We start from the raw sequence: 22,058 nt of genomic DNA on the forward strand, positions 1-22,058 counted from the left end.
AAAAAATGCATTTAATTTTGTTTAGCCAGCTGATTACAAAAAAATGCATCTAGCTTTCATGTCATCTTTATGCAGCCAAAAGGTTGGTGTTCTCCTTTGCTAATGTTTAACGTATTTGCTTATTGTTTAACTATTATTTAAAAAGCCCATTGTTCATGGCATTCTTTAGCACCATCTCCCCCAACTATTCAGCACAGTATGAATATTTTTATACTTTTTATTTTTTATACGTATACAAACCTGCTTTCTTTTGAAAGTTTGCCCTTGCTTTTTACTCAACCTTTTGTTTCCTTGCATCCTATTCATAAATGTGTTTCAAAGATTTTGTTGAAAGACATGAAGACATGTGAACACAGGAATGGAATGGAAGACAACCTACCTGGTGTAGCTGTTGTTATTTCACTTTTTTCACCACTAGGTGCTTCAGTTATTGTCGATCCAGGGGTTACATACTCTGGTGAGCTTGGATTGAAGTTGAATGTTGTTTCTGGATGTGCTACTGTTGGGCATGGGCCAGTGCTACGGACTAATGTGGAATTTTCTGAGCAGATTGCATTCATGCAACCACCCATTCCATCAGCTGTGTAATAGACAGTGTCCCCTTCAGCAAATTCGCTTTCTTCATATTCACAGCATACTGCAGGAAAAAAAGCACAGGCAGTTATAGTTTCATGATTTTACTGCTATCAGTGTCTGAGCTGGGGGGATTTCCATTCACTTCCTGTCAGAACAGGAAATGAGGGGAAATCTCTCCAATAGGAACAAAGAAAAACATTTTCAGCAGAATGATGAAGATGCAGTTTTTCTGACTTTTTACTACTAGTCATGCCTTTCTGTCTCAGGGATGACTACATCCCATTATTTCTTATACAGGCATCACAGGGACAGGAAGTGAGGAGAAACCTCCCCAGTGGGGTCACAGAAAAATAGGAACAAGGCAAAAATGCTAACTCTTTTCCACCCTGACGGTAGACTAATTTAAACATAAATCAGAAACTGTAACACAATGTAAGGTGTTTGTTCAACAAGTCAGTAAGTATGTTAGCAGATGGAATGAAGGTGGGGGGGGGGGGGGCACAGCTGCATTGGAAGCGTTGCCTGCCTGTGCATCATCCAGCAATCATATGCACTGCACAGGAATAAGCTGAGTAATCTGCAGAGCTTCGCTGTCAGTGTTACAGCTGCCGGCCCAGTATCAAGAGCTCAGTAAATGCCTGATAAGCAAAGTGCAGCAAACGGCTGTCAAAATGACAGAAGAGATCAGCTAATTACACAGGTAGAGCCACACTTTGGCATTCTTCATTTGGTTTCAACAGGATCAAGACCCAGGTTTGCTTAGGTTACAAGATCCTGGAAAATTCTAAAACCAGGACAGTTTTTCTCCTAAAAGAAAACATTAAAATACAGCAGCTGTCATATCTGATCTCATTTGAGTTGGCTGGCTGTTTCTGACAGTACATTCAAAGCAGCATGCAACTATTGAGTCAGTTTGGATCAGCATATTTGCAAAAGGAGACTACACCAATGGCAGCCCACATTGAATAAATGCTCAGTATAAGTTTCCTTCAAAACTCCACTGCACACCAAAGTAGTGATGAGAAGAAGGTTTTAACTCAGAGCAGTGCTAATTCTTAACAGTAGAGGGGCAATTTATGATTTGAGGTGCCATGTCATAGTAAATAAGTCTTGTGAGAGGTATTTTGTTTTTCGGTACCTTGCCGTTTGGAAAAGCTGAAAGTAATCTCTCTCAATATGCATTATTTTTTTTCATCTTCTAACCTTGAAACTACTACATATTTCATATGACTGTACATTAATACATCATACCTTCTGTTTTGGTACATTCTCTGCCACTCTTGGTACATTTACTACAAATAGAAAAATTGCAAGAAATAAGCTCATATTAGTAATCATACTGTGCTGTTGTATAGTTGCTTATTTTTTAACCCTTTTTATGACAGAGGGTAAAACAAATTCTGCAACTCTGATATGTGTTAGTAAACCTGTACAACTTCCAGGTGAATTATACCCTTCTTTTCCAGGACAAATTGTCAATTTATCAATAAAAAAGCTGGCACAAAATAGTAAAATATATATATATTTTTTAAATGTAGCTGTATTTTTCTTGCTATTACCATAATTTACTACCAAGAACAATTCATAATAAATTATCCTACTCCTGACAGTCTCTGTGATATTACATACAGTATGTGTATGTCATTTGTTGTTTGTACCCATAGTAGGGCCCAGAGACAATAGTGCATATTTTGCTTCTTTTTTTTTTACCTAAAACACACTGATCCAACACTAACTGACACTGATACTGAATGACAAAATTCTTTTTTTAAACCCTATAAAATACACTAACTCTGACCTTTCATCCCACCCTTTGACTCTGACCATGCCCAGAATCTAACCCTGACACTGATCTAGATCAAACCCTTGTTTACAATATTTCTCCTCTAGCAAGGAAACATAGGGGCGAGCTGTACATTGACTGATCACTGTGATAGCCAATCAGAGACCATCACAGTGATACGCTGATCTGGAACTGGGCCTCCTAGTTCCCAGTTGTTAATATGAGACCCCAGGCTCTTGTTGAGAGCTCAGTCTTTGTGCTGGGAGTGCACTGTGCAGTGTACTCTCACCACGAACACAGATGTGCATATATGCAGCCCCACAGAAGAAGACCCACTTCCAAGAGGCTTTATATATGCATATACTCGTAAATTAAAGGGTCAAAGGGAATGCTTTGCAATGTTTAAGAAGAAGTGTGGAGCCATGAACAATGGAGCTCATCTTGTACTCCTTCTATAGCCACATATAAAGCAAACATTAAAGTTTCGTTCCAACCAAAAATACTTTTCTAATTTTAGATTAGATGCGTTAAAACATTTGTCACCTTCATTTGTCCTAGTGTCCAGAATTTTATCTGTCACCGGAACAAGAGGTTATAGGGAAATCTTCTAATGTGGACATCTGTACCGGTGACAACCGTGAAGGCTAATTTGGCTCTTATTTTTTCGAGAATTCCTTCCTGTTATGTCTCAGGGAAAGAAAGTGAGGTGAGATCTCTATAAAGGACAGCAATAACAAGCTGATAGAGGATACAACCTGTCCCTATTCTATCAACAAAAAAAAAACATTTGGGCTGGATTTCCAGTTTTCACTACACTGCATGCTACAATTAGGTCATATATTTAAAATGTCATAACAATATGCAATAAATGATAAGATCAATAGCACTTTTTTTTTTTTTTTTTTTTACAAAAACCTAGATAAATCAAATAAAGATAGATATTAGCTTCTTTTGTCTTTTGCATTCGATTTCGATATCAGTGTTTACCCACATACACGTTATGCCTGTTTGTGAAAACTGTCTTACCAAACTGAGCATCTGGTGGGACCTGGCATGGGATCTCCTGGTTTATACTCTTCTCCATATTCATCAAAGCAGTTACATGATGCCACACAATGCATAGATTCCTCATCAAAGTATGGCCTGTCTTCTGGACAGTGAGGGTAACAACCTGTAGTCAAGAAATTAGACTGTGAGTACAACATTCCTGTTATATTTTATATGAATACAAGGTGGCAGCAATGTAATTTAAAGTGAAACTTCACTCTCCCAACCAACATTGAATATTTTTACTCTTCATGCTGCTAGCATTTGTAAATAGATAGGAAAATATATCATATATGCTTACTTTTATTTCTACATTTATTCTATTACTTTCTCGTTTGTTGCCTAGGCAAATTATGTCATACATTCCAGGAGTCTTCGGGAGGGAAGAAGAAAAGCAGGGGTTTTCTCGGTACACTCTCCTGCATGCATGCCTGGGCTAAGGGAAGATGGATCCCAGGAAGTAAATACTTCATGAATCATTTGTTCTTACTCAAGATGGCCCCTATCAAGAATGCTAGGGAGTGCTTGCTTTAAATAATAAAAAATACATGAAAAAGTGTTTTGGTTTGTGGTGCACAGAAGCAGTGAATATCCGCTTTAAGGTGTATGTTTCCAAAATGTACTTATATGTCGTCCTAAAATATTAACGCAAGTACAGATCACACTGAGAACTGATAAACACACCAGCAATAAAATCTATAATAACAATTAATTATTTATTAGAGGAACAACTGCCTCTGTCATGTATTTTCTAATAATGTTTAAAGGGGTTTTCAAGAATAGCAAATATTTTTTAAGTATTTAAAGGGACCCTATCACTAAGCTAAAAAAATCACAGATAAAAGTGAAGATGTGCAGAAGTGCAATGTGCCACTGAACTTGCTAGAAATTGTGACAACCGTATATACTCGAGTATAAGCCGAGATTTTCAGCCTCTTTTTTTAGGCTGAAAGTGCCCCCCTCGGCTTATACTCGAGTCACCGCCGTCTGCCTACACGATCAGCGTGTCGTGCAGACAGACGGCAGCCATTCCACTATTCAAAAGCCGCGCCTCCCTGACTGTGATAGGCGGAACACTCAATTTCCCAGCAGTCAGTGTTCCGCCTATCACGGACATCCGCTCATTCTCATACTATGGACGAGGATGAGAGGATGTCCGTGATAGGCGGAACACTGACTGCTGGGAAATTGAGTGTTCCGCCTATCACAGACGGAGGCGCGGCTTTTGAACAGTGGAATGGCCACCGTCTGTCAGACCAGGAGGAGAAGTGCGGCATGGCACGGCTCGGCATGGCATGGCATGGCATGGCACGGCTCAGCACGGCTCGGCTCGGCACGGCTCGGCACAGCACACAGAGGCTGCAGAAGGCAAAGAGACAGGTAGGCTGCGATGGACACAGGGATGGACGTGACACAGGGATGGACGTGACACAGGGATGGACGTGACACAGGGATGGACGGGACACAGGGATGGACGGGACACAGGGATGGACACAGTGATGGACACAGGGATGGACACAGTGATGGACACAGTGATGGACACAGGGATGGACACAGGGATGGACACAGGGATGGACGCATGTCTCACCCTCGGCTTATACACGAGTCAATAAGTTTTCCCAGTTTTTTTGTGGTAAATTAGGGGCCTCGGCTTATATTCGGATCGGCCTATACTCGAGTATATACGGTATTCTGGGAACAGTCAATATCCTAGTACAACCCCTCTTTCCTTGCATATAATAGCTCTCTCCTTTTCTGGGACTGTCTTAATATTCTCTGTGCGGGCCCAGCTCCTAGCCTTTTGTGTAGCTGTCAGGGAGGGGCAAAGGAGAATACTATAGGAGGTCATTTGAGTGACAGCTCTGAGTCTGCTGGGCCTGCTGACATCACATCAAAGATGGCAGCAACCAGCAGTCTCTGGTCTTTTGGATGTCTACAAAAGAGAATTTTTTTTCAGTAAAAAACAAGAATATATCTTAAAATGTCCATTTAATCTTTCAAGAAGATTTTTGTTAAAATGAATTGTCTGGTGAAAAGGTCTCTTAAAAGCTTCCTACAACCCCCTTTAAAAGCTTACACTTTGACAATGCAAATGTCTTTCTTGTAGTAAGACATGATCTTGTAACTGTGAATACAAATCTGAAACTTGTGGAAGTTGGGTTTTTTAGGCAGGTATTAAATGGAAATAAACCCTCCAATCCTTTCCAGATAAGGACAGCACCATATTGGCCTGAATTTTGATCTGAAGTTGCCATGGTGCTGCACATGTGATCATCAATGACACAAGCCATTTAAGGACTTGAATGTTTGGATGAGAACTGATATAAGCCCACTGGAAACCTATCAGCAAAGATATGTAAGAATGTAACTGTTTTGGGAAACAATTAAATCAGTGGGTTTAGTTCCACTGTTGACCACAAAGCAAGATTGCAAGGGTTTGTGCAAGGCAATTATCATCATAAAATCAATCGCCTGATATCCTCCTGTAGCCATATCTCATACATGTATTCAGATGAATTAAAAGTGTTGAAAAGGATTGTATGAAAGTGGATTGTATGTGTATGTTGTCCTCTCTGAATACTATAAGAATGGACAGACAGCAGTACTTACCTTCCAAGCCAGGCACGTTCATAAAGCACACACCAGATGGATTCATGCATGTCTTCATACAAGGGGCACCGCAAGATTTATAATGCCACTCACAATGTCCTTTCTCATTATAGAAATCACAAAATACAGCTGTTGAGAGAAACAATAAGATTAAAATGTATAAAATGTATTTATCATCTCATTGTGTCTGTGATTCTTTGTCCTTGTGAGTTGCGACCATTGTAGCAAGGACAAAAATAGAAAAATCCAAAATGGTACAGTTGTCACCAAAACAGAAGGTGATAGAAATCTCCCAATGTGGAAATCTGTTTTAGTGTCGACTGTTTAACCACTTTCAGACCGGACCATTTTGCTGGTCAATGACCAGAGGTCTTTTTACAATTTGGCCTACGCTGCTTTAACTGGTAATTGCGCGGTCATGCAATGTTGTACCCAAACAAAATTTGCATCCTTTTTTTCCCACAAATAGAGCTTTCTTTTAAAGGTATTTGACTGACTCTGCGATTTTTATTTTTTGCGATATAAACGTAAAAAGACCGCAAATTTTGAAAAAAAAAATGATATTTTCTACTTTTTGTTATTAGAAAAATCCAATAAACTCAATTTTAGTCATACATTTAGGCCAAAATGTATTCAGCCACATGTCTTTGGTAAAAAAAAAGTCAATAACTGTATATTTATTGGTTTGCGCAAAAGTTGTCACATCTACAAACTAAGGTACGTTTTCTGGAATTTACGCAGCTTTTAGTTTATGACTGCCTATCTCATTTCTTGAGGTGCTAAAATGGCAGGACAGTACAAACCCCCCCCAAATGACCCCATTTTGGAAAGTAGACCCCCTAAGGAAATTGATAAGAGGCATGTTGAGCCCATTGAATATTTTATTTTTTTGCCTCAAGCGATTGAATAATGACAAAAAACAATTTTTTTACACAAAGATGTCACTAAATGATATATTGCTCACACATGCTATGGGCATATGTGAAATGACACCCCAAAATAAATTCTGCTGCTTCTCCTGAGTATGGGGATACCACATATGTGGGACTTTTTGGGAGCCTAGCCGCGTACGGGGCCCCGAAAACCAAGCACCGCCTTCAGGCTTTCTAAGGGCGTAAATTTTTGATTTCACTTCTCACTACCTATTACAGTTTTGAAGGCCATAAAATGCCAAGATGGCACAAAACCCCCACAAATGACCCCATTTTAGAAAGTAGACACCCCAAGCTATTTGCTGAGAGGCATGTTGAGTCCATGGAATATTTTATATTTTGCCACAAGTTGCGGGAAAATTACAAAATTACAAACTTTTTTTTTTTTTCAAAAAGTTGTCACTAAATGATATATTGCTCACGCATGCCATGGGCAAATGTGAAATGACACCCCAAAATAAATTCTGCTGCTTCTCCTGAGTACGGGGATACCACATATGTGGGACTTTTTGGGAGTCTAGCCGCGTACGGGGCCCCGAAAACCAAGCACCGCCTTCAGGCTTTCTAAGGGCGTTACAGTTTTGAAGGCCATAAAATGCCAAGATGGCACAAACCACCCCCAAATGACCCCATTTTGGAAAGTAGACACCCCTAAATTTAGGGGTTCACTAGTGAGACTAGGTAATAAATGGCGGGTGCCCTGAAACTATAAAAAATAACTAACCAACCAGCGTCACCTGTAACAGTTATATGGTGATCACTGGTGAAAGGGTTAACTAGGGGGCAATCAGGGGGCTTTATGCGGTAGTATATGGGGGTCCCTGGCGCTATAAAAAGCTGCGGCGAACCTAAATACCTACCTGCCTAACTAGCGTCACCTGTGACACTAATACAGCGATCAGAAAAACGATCGCTTATTAGGCTGGGTTCACACTGGAGCGATGCGGGAACGCCACAAATCTGCGGCGGGTTCCCGCATCGCATGCCTCCCGGCGGCAGTTCACACTGCCCTATGCGAACTGCTGGGAGTGTCAGTGAAATGTTAATGACACCCCCAAATCAGTTCGCATATCACAGTGCGATGTGCAAACTCGGATCGCATGGTGTGAACACCCATGCGATCCGATTCTGCTGCAGACCAAAAAAAGGGTCCCGTGCGAGTTTGCGGCGGGTGCGGCGGGTGCGACGCAAATTCAGCCATACTATCTGTATGGCTGAACTCGAATCGCACAGAGATCGGATGTGATTTGCACTGCAGTGCGGTGCGAATCACATCCGTTCTCATAAACTGCTGCAATGTGAACCCAGCCTTAGTGACACTGGCGACGGGGGGTGATCACGGGGTTAAACCTTTATTGGGGGGGTTAGGGGGGTACATTAGAACTAAAGGGGGCTAACCCTAACTGCCCTAACAGTTATTACAGTCACAAATGACACCAATGCAAAAAAAAAAATGCAATTGGTGTCACTGTGACTGGGGGGGCAGGGGTAATTGGGGGGGTGATCGGGGGGTGAAGGGGGGGTGTGAGTGTGCCTGGCATGTTCTACTGTGTAGTGTCGTGTTGGTGCAACTCACCGATCCTCTCTCCTCTGTGCCGGAACGAAAAGTAGCGACACGGAGGAGAGATTACATCACTTCCTCTGCCTGTGTTTACATTACAGGAGAGGAAGTGATGTCACGGAGCATTTCCATTCGTCGGGAGCGATCGCGAGGGGGTGGCCATGAACGAATGGCCGCCCCCTCATCCTGGATCGCTCCCGAACGAATACCGACCGCCGCAGGCACTGGGGGGGGCCCGATCGGGCCCCCCACCCGCGGGAAGGCAGGGACGTATATATACACCCATATGCCTGCCCGTGCCATTCTGTCGACGTATATTGTTGTGCGGCGGTCGGCAAGTGGTTAAAAGGGGATTCCCCCACCCTTTAAAGACATTTTCTACTTTCAGTTGTGACTACAGGAGAGCAAGTGAAAAGAAATCCCAATGTGATACAGACAAAAAATGCCAGGGGTTTTAATAACTCCCAGAATTCTGCCAAAGATAAAAAATGTTTTGGCTACAGAAATACTTTAATAACTGGTTTATAAACAGTTACCCTTTAGTATATAACTGTAAAATGGTACAAGTTTAAAATGATGGTATTGTCAAGTACAGTCAATCAGGCACTTGGTTTAGTTTGTTCAGGTACACTGGACATGTGTTTTGTAGACATCAATAAGCCATATTCATGCATAAGTCAATGATGGCACTTTTTTTAACATGCAAAGCATTGAATATAAGTTGGAATATGGTGTTAAAATAAAATGGCCTTAGAGACTTTTATTGAATAATTTTTTTTTCAATGTATTGTCTGCTTTAATAAATAATAAGAGTTGATATTTACGGCAAACGCTTGGTGTTCTCCAGTGAATGCATTGTCCAGCTTCACTGCAGGCTTGGGCATAGGCTGCTACAGCAGTACAGAAACAGTCACAATCTCCTCCACTGTCACAGGCACAGGCATCATTGACACAAGCCTCATAGTATAGAACAGGATTTACCTGTTTGCCAAAGAAAATATTCATTATACACAATGCAATGTATTAAGATATAAGAGAGGAGAAGGCAGTTTATCAACTTACAGTTCATCAAGGTTTTTATTTACCATTCAATGGCACATATAAAAGCTACAAAGATGGAGCTGCATCACCGATTAAAAAATAAAATTTCTAATGAAAGCTAATATTTGCATAATTGTGGGAATTATGGTATTATAGTCCTAGGTATGGAGCACATTTTTTGTGCCATTGAGGTTCATTTAGTAAAGTAAAAAAGGGTGTTCCCTTAGCAAACTGAATGATAGTACATGAAGTGAAACTGTGTTCACTTTGAATGCCCAGCCAATTTGTAGGAATAAAAAAAAACAACTTTAAATGACATGATCACAGTCTCATCATATTTGCTAAGCTTAGTGAGCATTTACTTTCCAAAATAAACAGTCTCCTATACTTTAGTAAATCAGCTACAATAGTTTGTGAGCACTGATTGTCAGAGCCTCAACTGCGGCCATTGACATCGCAAAAGGGCCACATATAATGTTAAGTATTTGTAATGCTAGAAAAGACTGTCAGAAATTTCAGATATACTACAAGTAATGTTGCCTCAGGCTGGGGACATGCTACAGCCTTGGTTGGAGAAAGTAGACACAATGCCGAATAGATTGAGAGAAAAGGGGCATGTTATATGAGACTAGTGGAAATTACTACTATTATCCCTTAAAAATCAATACCCCACTCTCACTACAAACTATTGCAGTCCAAGGGCCACACAACAATTACCAAGGGGCCATATAACTTATGAGTCTTACCACTCAGCTGGCAGTTGGGTGGTAGAAAATCACCAATTCCCATCAAAAAAAAATTTGAAAGCACTGAAGTGCTTTTGTATTCTAAGTATATACTATATCGATGGTGAGAAATAACATATGAAATGTAACCAATCAGTGGCTGCTCTATTGATTTGGTGAATGGATAGTGGAAGAGGGAAGCAGACAGGTCTTGTCCATAGCGTGGTGATGTTTGTTATAACTAAACACATATCTTTACACTTGAAGTTTAAACACAAAATACCAAAGAACACCACAATCTAATATTACTGCATTACTAAAATGCCTCAAAAGAACAGAAATGGGTGCATTGTCCTCACCAGACCATGACAAGAGGCGAAGGTGCCACTGGTGATAATGCTGCACTGCTTCTGGGACCAAGCTTTCCGGTAAGGATTGGAGGCACAAGTATCCTTAATGTTTTTAGCATCTGGGCATTTCTCAGAAAGTTTCCAGCTGTTACCAAATTCATTAACATCTTCAACTACGGCTTGACTTCTGGTGATTAAGTCATTGGCAGCGTTACCATCATAATTACCACAGAGACCAAAGATTTTGCCCTGTTGTTGAGAAAACAAACATGGTTTCCATGTCAGTTTGCATAAAATTTGCCATAATCGTAATACCAGTGAAAGCATTTCATTTTTTCCAAAATGTGTTTTTTTCCACTTATATATAGTAAAGATATTTACCTGAAACTTTGGATCTAGCTTCATAAATATGGTGGTTTTCTTATCCCATACCAACATCAAACCATTTGAAGCCTCAATCACCAAGTAGATGCCCATTTGCCGAACTTTAAAGGGTACATATTTTCCACTGTTCCTCTTGATTACATCAAACTTCTGTTCACCAAGTATTAGCTCATAATTCTGAGAAAAAATAACAAAGAGGGAAGGGAGAAAATAATACATTGGTCATGATATGAAAATGATTCAGTATAAAAACTCTGTTCATATTTAAGCTTATGTTTAACTAAAACATATTTTATTTAATTTACATATTACTGTGTCAGTATGAATATTCGATTGTCAGCTCTGTTTGATACTTACCCCAAGGTAGAGTCTGATGGATTTGGAGCAGGTAGCACCTTTAGAACCGCATTGTACATTTTCTGTGACAACTCGGAAAGTACCACCAGCATCAGAACCGTAATCCTACACATACAAGTAAAAATATATTCAGATTCTGAGTTTACCATTAAAAGGTCATTGGCATTGCCTTTCAATATAATTGTTTCATTCATTTTGATATCAAAGTAAAAAAAATTCAGAGACATAGATGCTTAATAAACTCTTCACTGACTGAGCAGTCTCGCAATTTAGTTTATCGGCAATGATATTACATTTCAGATTGCATTTCTGGTACTATCTCTATCACTATAATCTGAGTTCCAACTTGCAAATATTAAATATGCTTGGCAAAAGAATAATTTCTATTACATTTATATACACGTAGGCTTTAAAGGGTCAGTTTACCCAACAATTATGTTTCATTTTTTTCTAGATTACAGTATATCTCAGGGACACTATTGGTAGAATATGGGATTCTAGATCTGCACGCCTGCTATGGGCATTATGTGTGGTTCCTACTCTCCTGTTTTTTTTTTTTTTTACTTATTTCATGTCTGGAAAAGAGCAGCAGAAGCAGTTAGAACATGAAAAGGTGGTCCAGAACACCCAAAACTCCTAAAAGGACAAGAAAAGAACTGAGAATTGTGGAAGAAATATTTTGCTGTTTACATATTCAATACATAATGAATAGTGAATACCATATTCCATCTATAACTAAAATGTCACAACAAGGGTAAGTTCCCCTTTAATTTACTAACATATTGCAAAGAACAATTGTGTATATAACCCTTTGCTTCCCTTTCCCATGCCGACTTTCAACACCCTAACCACATTAAACAAAACGCAAAGCTGCAGAATATAATTTTATTGTATGTTATTTAAAATATCCTAAATTCTAAAATAAAACATGCTTATAAAGTATTAAAAGGAAGACATTCACCTGAGCCAAAGTGTACCAGCAATTTCCATGGAAACGGTATCTTCTATCGTCAAAGGTGTGATAGTGACCTTCTCCATACACTGTGCAGGTACCCATACAGGTGTTTTTGGTACACTCCCATATTCTATTTTTACATGTACTGTGCAATAAATCAAGAGAGGAATCACAAGTGGGTCATTATATAGATATTGTCTTCAAAACCTATAAGACTCAAACACAAGCAAAACCAAGAGACTTATCATAAACAATTCAGTTCATGACCTCAAAAGTCTTACCAGGTGTTGCACTTGACTTGAATGGTTTCCCCTGCTGAGAATAAATCATCATTGTGTATGCAAGGACATTCATTTACAGGGATACATGTTTCTCCTGCATCATTGAGCACTGTTCCTTCAGGGCATACACAGCCAGATACGCAATTTGTGTTGTACTGTAAGTAACACAAAACAAAATATAGATGTTATATTTTTGTAGGGAAATTCTAAAGCAGAGTATACACTGACAGAAGTGGGGATACAGGGATCTCCCCTACTGCGCTATTGTATTCAGAGAAGAGGACCCCCCCCCCCCGGCAGAATACACAGATCAGCCATGGCTGTAAATTCTGATTGAATACTCAACCGGATGAATTTCTATCCGTGTAAACCCAGTTTACATCACATAAAGAACAGCATTTGCTGTGATATCAAGTAGGATTTTATTACCTATCAGTTTAAACTTTCATATCAGAAAACTAGTTTTCTTTTTGACAAATTTTATATTAAGGCTGGGTATTCTCATTGTAGATGCTACCTTATTTTTTCCTGTTTATGACAACCAGCCTGCCAGATTTACTTATGATTATCGTTAGTGGCTACCACAGCCGCTAGCAATAATCACGGTTTTCTCCCGGCAGGGCTGCCATGAAGAAAAGAAATTCACACTGTTTATGGCCTGCCTTACTTTCCTTTATAATCTGTCTCATTGTATTTTAATTAGTTAACTTATCCTCTTTCTCTTTCCATAATAATTGTATCCCACTACGATCCTTCTGTGCCAAATTGTCTGTACTTATCATAATGTTGAATTTATGCCACTTCATGACTGTCCCATGTCTTTTTGTAATTAGGTGCCTGTGTCTGCCTTCTCCCCATGTACCTCATGTAAACTTAATATAAATCATCTTAGAAAGGGGGAAATACCATAGCGTATACAAGCTCAACAGTAAATATCTACACCAATGTTTATAGCTTATGTATGCAAATTTAGCAAATATGTGGAAACATATTACACAACATACTGGGCATGGGAAGACTGACAACAATCAATTCCCTAATATTTCCTTACACATGCATTGTCAAAGGTGGTACAACTTTTTTGACACTCAGATCCTTTGGCTCCTGCAGGGGCACTGTCACAATCAAAATAGACCATAGGAGGTTCGCACACTGTGGAAGAAGATATAATTCATATTATTTTTATTAAATATTCCAATGTATTCCATTGTGTTTTACGCAGAATATTTTCGAACCCTTCTCAATTAAACTGACAGATGCTAAATACCATAGAATTTGGTATTTGGGATGTTGGAAGTCCTCAAAAAAGACATGGATACATAAAAAAGACAAGCAAGTGCCCAAGTCATAATCCAACCCAGAAACCCATATACATTTGTATGGCACACACACACAATAATTCTATTATAACATATAGACGTGCTTTTACCTTTTTGGGCCTCAGAACTGTTTCCTTTGCACTCCATTTTTCCATTTTTGCAAGTGCTACAAAAACAGAAGCAATGATTATTCATTTAATAAGTGCAAAAATCCAAATTGATAAATACCTACTACAACAGTGTAAAGAACACAATTGTGTTAATTAGTTGTTCTAGCAGTCTTTAAAGCTCTGATAGTGTGCCCCACAATTCTATTTTAGATCAGTGCCATTTCTTTTTCTGACGATGACCAATAGAAGGATTTTTATTAAATAAAATTAGATACAGTTTTCATGAATTTGCCTTGTTTTAAGCCACTACACATTGCTCCTAAAAGGAACCTGTTGTTACAGGAACATCTGCAGAGTGATTTTTGATGTAGACATTCTATATACTTGATGTGAATAAGTCACCCTGAAAGTAATATTGCTATAAGTGCCACATAGCAGCCAGGGAACTAGCATTTTTCAGAAGATGTTTAGGAACGGCATCAGTGTGTCTCCCATTACAGTTTTCCATGAATGAAATGATATTAGGAACCCCCCTTAACCCTGTGTTAGTGGAACAAAGGGTTTTGGTTTCAGTGCATTATGAGAGGAGATAGATAGAGGTAAGTCCTGTATCTTGTTTTCTTGAAAACAAGCATCTAACTGAAAGACTTCAATGATAGGTAATCTGCTTTTGACAAAAAACAACTTACCATTCCATGCCATTTTCATGGACCAATTCATCAGGTGCAACTATGGTTTCTTTATAGTAACATGGACAGGCAGCTGGCAGGACACAATGCCCTTGGTCATTTGTATATGTTCCTTCTGCACAAATGCATCCGTCAATGGGGGTAAATGTATGCTCACACATTTTGTCTGGCCCGCTGAGTGATTTGCAAGAGGGTTGGCAAGTGCTGACTGAGTCACTGTAGGTATATCCTTTTGGGCATGAGTTCATGTATTGGTCTATAAGTAAACATATAAGTACTTTGTCAGGTCTAGGTAGGATTTTTCAAAACAATTATTTGTAGTCTTAAATGAAACCTTTTCGGACAGAAATGTAAGAGCTGTGGATGATGTGTCTTATATGTTTGACAACCAGGCCTGGCTCAATGTTAAGTCCTAAGACCACAAGAAGTTTGCAGGCTTTATTCATGAATGTATTATAACAGTAATAATTTTACAAGCAGGTCAATGAAGGGCTAAGTGTCCTTTGACCCGTGTATAATATGAGTTCCAATAAACTCACAAGTGAAAAGGTGCATTTATTTTATTTTTTTATAAAAACTGTTGCTATTGTGCCCCATATTGACCCTTAGTTAACCCTAATCATTCCTAATTAACTCCTTCTTTTATTTTAGCTAATATTTTTTCCTTGCTTAATAATATTTTTACTTTTATTTTAATTTATTTTGTACACATTTAATTCATTTTTGTAATATTAAATCAAAATGCACATGATTGCAAATGTTTTTATTTTTATCAATTCACAAAGTGAACGAACAGAAGAAATATCTAAATCAAATCAATATTTGGTGTGACTACCCTTTGGCTTCAAACCAACATAAATTCCTACACTTGCACACTTTTGCACAAAGTCAGGGATTTTGTAGAATTACAGTCAGGTGTATGATCAACCAATTTTACCAAGTGGGTGCTAATGATCATCAATTTCATATGTAGGTTGAAACACAGTCATTGACTGCGTCATTATTTGGCTGTAGCAGGAGGCAGTTTGTTCTTTGAAGGACTGGAAAACAGTTTCTGCAGGCAATAATGAAGCATGGTGGAGGTTTATTACAAGTTTTGGGCTGAATTTCTGCAAACGGAGTTGGAGATTAGGTCATGATCAATGGTGTCCTCAATGCTGAGAAATACAGGCAGATACTTATCCATGATGCCATACCATCGGGGAGAGGTGTGTATGACCCCAAATGCATTCTGCAGCAGGACAATGACCCCAAATATACAACCAATGTCATTAAGAGCTATCTTCAGTGTAAAGAAAAACAAGAAGTCATGGAAGTGATGGTTTGGCCCCCAAAAAGCCCTGATCTCAACATCAACAGGTCTGCCTGGGATTACATGAAGAGACAGAAGGATTTGAGGCAGCCTACAGAAGATCCTCAGAAGATCTGTGGTTAGTTCTTTGAGATGTATGGAACAACCTACCTGCCAAGGTTTTACAAAATCTGTGTACAAGTGTACCTAGAAGAATTGATGCTGTTTTCAAGGCAAAGGGTGGTCACATCAAATATTTATTTGATTTGGATATTTCTTCTATTCATTTACTTTCAATTTGCTCCTGTCAGTAAGGGGTATAGAGGTCTGACATGGTTAGAAAGATATGTATAGTCTTTGTTAATAGCAGAGTAGAACTTACGGCAGATATGTTTCCTCCATCCTCGAAGAAAAACGCCTGCATTAGCGCAAGCATAAACATAGGATGAGATGGCAGAACACATGCAGTCTTCTTGTTTCTCACAGCTGCAGGCATCAAACATGCAGTTCTGAGGAAAATATGAATAATAAGTCATAAACAAATGCTATCTATGTGCTTCATTTAAAACAGTGTTTGTCAAATGTTCTAACGTGTGTATTACTATCATAATCACCACCAAATTTAATCTGTGAAACTGCTGTTCTTCACGATTCAGTGAATTTTTTCAAGTTTTAGTTTTTGCAAGATACCATTTACTTACATAGCCTAAACAATACCTTCCAGTGGTCGATCCTTACTTTTTCCCCTGAGTCTCAGTTGTCATTTTGTTTTTTGCTATGCTCACCTTTACATGGTTAGCATGTTGCCCTGTTAAAAGCTAGACAGTTCAGGACTTGTTTTGGTGATCAAAGTACCTCTAGTACATCAGGAAGTTTACCAGGATAAGCAAAATCGAAACTAGATAAAGCATTCTGAACCACAGGGCAGGGAGTGTTTGCTTATACGTGGTCTATCTAGTCCTTTATTTCATGTGCCATATACAGAGAGGATGCGTACAGCAACTTCTAACACTTTGGAAAGTACTACAGTGAAACAGGAGTGACTTACTTAACAAGCAGAGGCTGTTCTGTTATTAGATATGCATACTTACCTGGACCAATTTACCTATGCTATAAAACCAATTTACCTATGCTATAAAAAGCATACCAAAACTTCAGATTTAACTCTTCTGAAGAAAATGCTGCTCCATTCTCTAAAAACCTAGACATCAAAGTTAGATGTCCCTAATACCACTCATAGCAGATATCACATGTCCGAATACTTAGGCTTTTGGCCCCATGACAGACACAGGAGAGAGGTGGCATTTTAATTAGGAAATATAATAATTGCAGCACTTCTATTATTTTTTTATCTCAGAAAAAGTGTTAACATGGCAGCTGCATGCAGCAATGAAATGATGAGGAAGTTATGAGGAAATATTAATAATGTGATAGTTGGTTGTCCATCTGCACCATAAGTATGAAGCTATACTTGCTACCAAACAATGTATCAGAAAGCGTTTTGACTCACATTGGCCATTTATGGACTGATAGATTCCCAGTGAATTACATGTTGAAATGTTCTTATCTGCAGGGCTGGACTGGGACAGAAATTTGGCCCTGGAATTCATCCAGACCGGCCCACTTACATTTTGAGTGTCCCATCACCAGCCACTTACAACAGAGTGTCCCATCAGCACCACCTTACATCAGAGTGTCCCATCAGCATCCCCCTTACATCAAGGTGTCCCATCAGCAGCTCCCTTACATCAGGGTGTCCCATCAGCAGCCCCCTTACATCAGAGTGTCCCATCAGCAGCCCCCTTACATCAGGGTGTCCCATCAGCAGCTCCCTTACATCAGGGTGTCCCATCAGCAGCCCCCTTACATCAGAGTGTCCCATCAGCAGCCCCTTACATCAAAGTGTCCCATCACCAGCCCCCTTACATCAGAGTGTCCCATGAGCAGCCCCCTTACATCAGAGTGTCCCATCAGCAGCTCCCTTACATCAGAGTGTCCCATGAGCAGCCCCCTTACATCAGGGTGTCCCATCAGCAGCCCCCTTACATCAGAGTGTCCCATCAGCAGCCCCCTTACATCAGGGTGTCCCATCAGCAGCCCCCTTACATCAGAGTGGCCCACTGAGCCATCGGCCCACCGGGAAACTCCCGGTAGTCCCGATGGCCAGTACATGCCTGCTTATCTGATAAATTCATAGTGAGTTAAGGACATTTGACAGCCTACACCTTGGACCTAACCTTTTTTGTATTTTCCTTTTGCATTTTCTGTATACATGTTGTTTTTACTTTTGTACTCTTGTACAATTTTTTTAACTCTTAACTTGAAATGTATTTAAAATTTTTTTTTTTTTTTTTTAAATAATGTGATAGTTGGATAAAACATGACATACTAGAGATTATTCAGTATTTTACTGCTGCTGGGACAAAGTCTATCCCCCTTCAAATTATCAAAGTATAAAATATAAAAGCAGCAGCAATGCAATAAACAAATAAATTGGGAGGGGAGGGGGGGCACTGTATTACTTTTAATCACATTAATTTTGTTTTATTATTACCTTATGGTAGCTTTCTGGGTCAACAGCTCTGTGGCCTCCAGAGAAAGGTCCATCACTGGCAAGTAACATGTCACACCAATGGGATGCGTATTTTTCTACGGAAGAGGACAATTAGTATTCATATATTTTACATACATATGTAGCTGGTATCAGGAAAATTTGACTACTAAGAATCTATATTACAAAACATATAGCATTTGGCAATATTTTCAGAAGTTTTTTTTTTAAAGATCAAGAATAACATTTAAGGCTATTCAGTGAAATTCCTACCATTTTGATCACTGAGGGAGCATGGATGTTCAAGTTTGCTGTTGACATTGGGACAATCATGCTGTGTTTTCCATAAGTTACCAAAAGCTGAGCCTGACCCTTCTATAACTCCAGCAGGAGATCTGAAGTCATCAATCTGGATGTCATTGAAGTTTCCACAAATACCTAATAAAATAGTATGTCATTACTATTATGATTTATATTATCGTTCATATAATTATTTTTACTGATTGAAATTCTATGTCCTGACAGTGTGAATTTATGTTAATTGCTAGCAAAGAATAAATTAATCAGTGATTATGGGTCGGTTCATACCTCAACTGCATAGGAACGCATGGCGCATTTACATGTGATTCCCGTGTGGTGCGATTTTGCAGCCTATACATTTGAAAGGGCTGTAAATGGCACCAGAACACAAAAAAAGGTAGTAGAGGCACTACTTTTAAAAATGCACTGCACTGAGTCACGTGGTACTGCAGTGCCATGCGATTTGGTGCCTGCAAATGCATATCCTGGGAAACATGCATGAAACATTCCTCACAACGCATTTTGGTATGAATTGGCCCTAAAGGAGTTATTAAAAAAAAGCATACTGAATAGCAAAGAGGTAGGTTTGCTTTCTATTGCACAACCAAAATTTCTTTCTTCTTTCTAGAAGCTACTATGCCAGACCGTACCTCCTTACTATCGCCAGTTAAAATGGGTGCTGCTGTCAATCCAAATATATACGATGGTGCCCTGTAAGCCTTACTTTATATCCATAGACTAAGGCCCATGTCACACTAGCGACACACACACTGGTGGTAACTTGCCAGAAAAGGCTTGCTAAAGAAATCACTCACCTCCTCCTATAATGTTGCTCCCTCACTGGCTTAAATACTGTAGAATCTTGGCAGCAAGGGAACAGAGGCAGCACAATATATCACAGATTTGACCAGCAGGAGAAGAAAAATGTGTATACAGTATATTTTCAAAAATGTAGGACTGTTATCTATGATTAAGAGGTAGTGATCAACACAAAGGTGTGTGACAGTTGGACACTTTAGTGGATCAAAAATGTGATATACTTCCTCCCAGAATTACATCTGGCAATATCAATAACTTTGAAATAGAGACAGTAAGTGGCTAAGCACATTCAATTTTCTTACATTTTGATATGGCAGAGAATGTATCTTTAGTATTATGCAACAAAGTACATTTTCACAAATATTGTTCTTACCGCAAGTTTGACTCATAAACTTTTGATCAGCCATTACGTAGGCCTGCATAGTGGGAACCAATTGGATATTAACTTGCATACCAATGTTTATATTGGCAATTATATAAAAGGATGTTGGCTTAAAAATGGTGATAGCAGCTGTGGCCAAAAGAAAAAAAGAGAAGAAAAAAATATATTTTTATAGAAATATAGTCTAATCACAATACACACAAATGCAGTACATGCACATACAAATTCATACATTATACAAAGGATATGTACTGTTTGAGAACATAATAGTCGTAAATAGATACCTATGTTTAGCTTCTAAACTGAATAAAACTCAGTGACATATCCTCCTTGGATGCAATATACAGTATGTTGTGTACACTGACACACACTGCACTGACGGAGAACTGTGATTCCAAGAAATGCCAGCCGTGTCCCTTACAATTCTGAGATGCTGCAGTCGTGCCTGGCCTACTGAATTGCTGTGTGACTTACTGTCATACACAGATCCTGTTGGTGTCCTGGAGCTGCAGGCTGCCCTCTCGGTTTGACATCAATGAGGGGGGCAGAGCGCTGATGTCATCCTAACCTGGGAAATCCCCCATGCGAGATTTGTAAATTTAGGGAGGGGGTAGATTGCTGACTGTGATAGATTGACCTGGGAATGGTGGGAGAGAGATGATTGTACTGGGGACAGACTGACATGGGAGGGGGGAATCATACTGGGGGGACAGACTGAGTCTGCCCCCAGTACAGTTCCCCCTCCGGTCAGTCTGTCCCCAGTACAATCCCCTCAGGTCAGTCTGAATTGTGGGGAGTGAATTGTACTGGATGGGGGTGGTTAGTTGTTTTCATTCAGCTTGCTGGCTGAGCAAGAAAAAACTGACCATCGGGTGTCCTGCATTATATACACCATATTGTGCATTACAGACTCCTGCCCTATATAAATTATATTGTACATGACACACTCCTGCACTACATACACTATATTGTATATTACAGACTCCTGCCCTATATACGTTATATTGAACATTACACACTCCTGCACTATATACATCATATTGCATATTATAGTCTCCTGCTATATATACATTATATTGTACATTACACACTCCTGCACTATATATATCATATTGTACATTAAAGTCTCCTGCTCTATATACATTATATTGTACATTACACACTCCTGCACTATATATATCATATTGTACATTAAAGTCTCCTGCTCTATATACATTACATTGTACATTACACACTCCTGCACTATATACATCATATTGTACATTACACACACCTGCACTATATACATCATATTGTACATTACAGACTCCTGCTCTATATACATTTTATTGTACATTACACACTGCTGCACTATATACATCATATTGTACATTACAGACATCTGCACTAAATACGCTATATTGTACTTTACAGACTCCTGTACTATATATATTATGTTGTAAATTACACACTTCTGCACTACCGTATATACTCGAGTATAGGCCGACCCGAATATAAGCCGAGGCCCCCAATTTACCCCCAAAAAACTGGAAAACTTATTGACTCGTGTATAAGCCGAGGGTGAGACATGGCTGTCCATCCCTGTGTGTCCGTCCATCCCTGTGTGTGTGTCCGTCCATCCATCCCTGTGTGTGTGTCCATCCATCCATCCATCCATCCATCCCTGTGTGTCCGTCCATCCATCCCTGTGTGTGTATCCATCCATCCCTGTGTGTGTGTGTGTGTGTGTGTGTGTGTATTCATCCATCCATCCATCCCTGTGTGTGTGTGTGTGTGTGTGTGTATCCATCCATCCATCCATCCATCCATCCCTGTGTGTGTGTGTGTGTGTGTGTGTGTGTGTGTGTGTGTCCGTGCAGCCTTGTGTGTGTGTCCAGCCTACCTGTGTCCCAAGCCTCCGTCCCGAGCCGCCGTCGTCCCGAGCCTCCTCTGTCCCGTGCCTCCTCTGTCCCGTGCCTTCCGGTGTCCCGTGCCTCCTCTGTCCCGTGCCTCCTC

General features: G+C 39.6%; 1 protein-coding gene across 1 annotated transcript in view; it reads right to left on the reverse strand.

The window, feature by feature from the left end:
• LOC143926032 (uncharacterized) overlaps positions 1 to 22,058 on the reverse strand; it is a 116,252-nt gene that overhangs the window by 23,442 nt on the left and 70,752 nt on the right. The window contains exons 16-32 of the mRNA XM_077450221.1: positions 20,055 to 20,192; positions 18,836 to 19,000; positions 18,566 to 18,660; positions 16,394 to 16,520; positions 14,721 to 14,976; positions 14,032 to 14,087; positions 13,654 to 13,754; positions 12,603 to 12,757; positions 12,328 to 12,466; positions 11,367 to 11,471; positions 11,007 to 11,186; positions 10,635 to 10,874; positions 9,334 to 9,490; positions 6,017 to 6,145; positions 3,386 to 3,530; positions 1,828 to 1,868; positions 380 to 637 (exon numbers count right to left, since the gene is read on the reverse strand). Coding sequence (XP_077306347.1) covers positions 380 to 637; positions 1,828 to 1,868; positions 3,386 to 3,530; positions 6,017 to 6,145; positions 9,334 to 9,490; positions 10,635 to 10,874; positions 11,007 to 11,186; positions 11,367 to 11,471; positions 12,328 to 12,466; positions 12,603 to 12,757; positions 13,654 to 13,754; positions 14,032 to 14,087; positions 14,721 to 14,976; positions 16,394 to 16,520; positions 18,566 to 18,660; positions 18,836 to 19,000; positions 20,055 to 20,192 — 2,487 coding nt within the window. The remainder of the gene's footprint in view (positions 1 to 379; positions 638 to 1,827; positions 1,869 to 3,385; positions 3,531 to 6,016; positions 6,146 to 9,333; positions 9,491 to 10,634; positions 10,875 to 11,006; positions 11,187 to 11,366; positions 11,472 to 12,327; positions 12,467 to 12,602; positions 12,758 to 13,653; positions 13,755 to 14,031; positions 14,088 to 14,720; positions 14,977 to 16,393; positions 16,521 to 18,565; positions 18,661 to 18,835; positions 19,001 to 20,054; positions 20,193 to 22,058) is intronic.

This window comes from Lithobates pipiens, unplaced genomic scaffold (genome assembly GCF_037356315.1).
Source record: "Lithobates pipiens isolate NorthernLeopardFrog02 unplaced genomic scaffold, aLitPip1_a1.2 Scaffold_10, whole genome shotgun sequence".
NCBI lineage: Eukaryota > Metazoa > Chordata > Amphibia > Anura > Ranidae > Lithobates > Lithobates pipiens.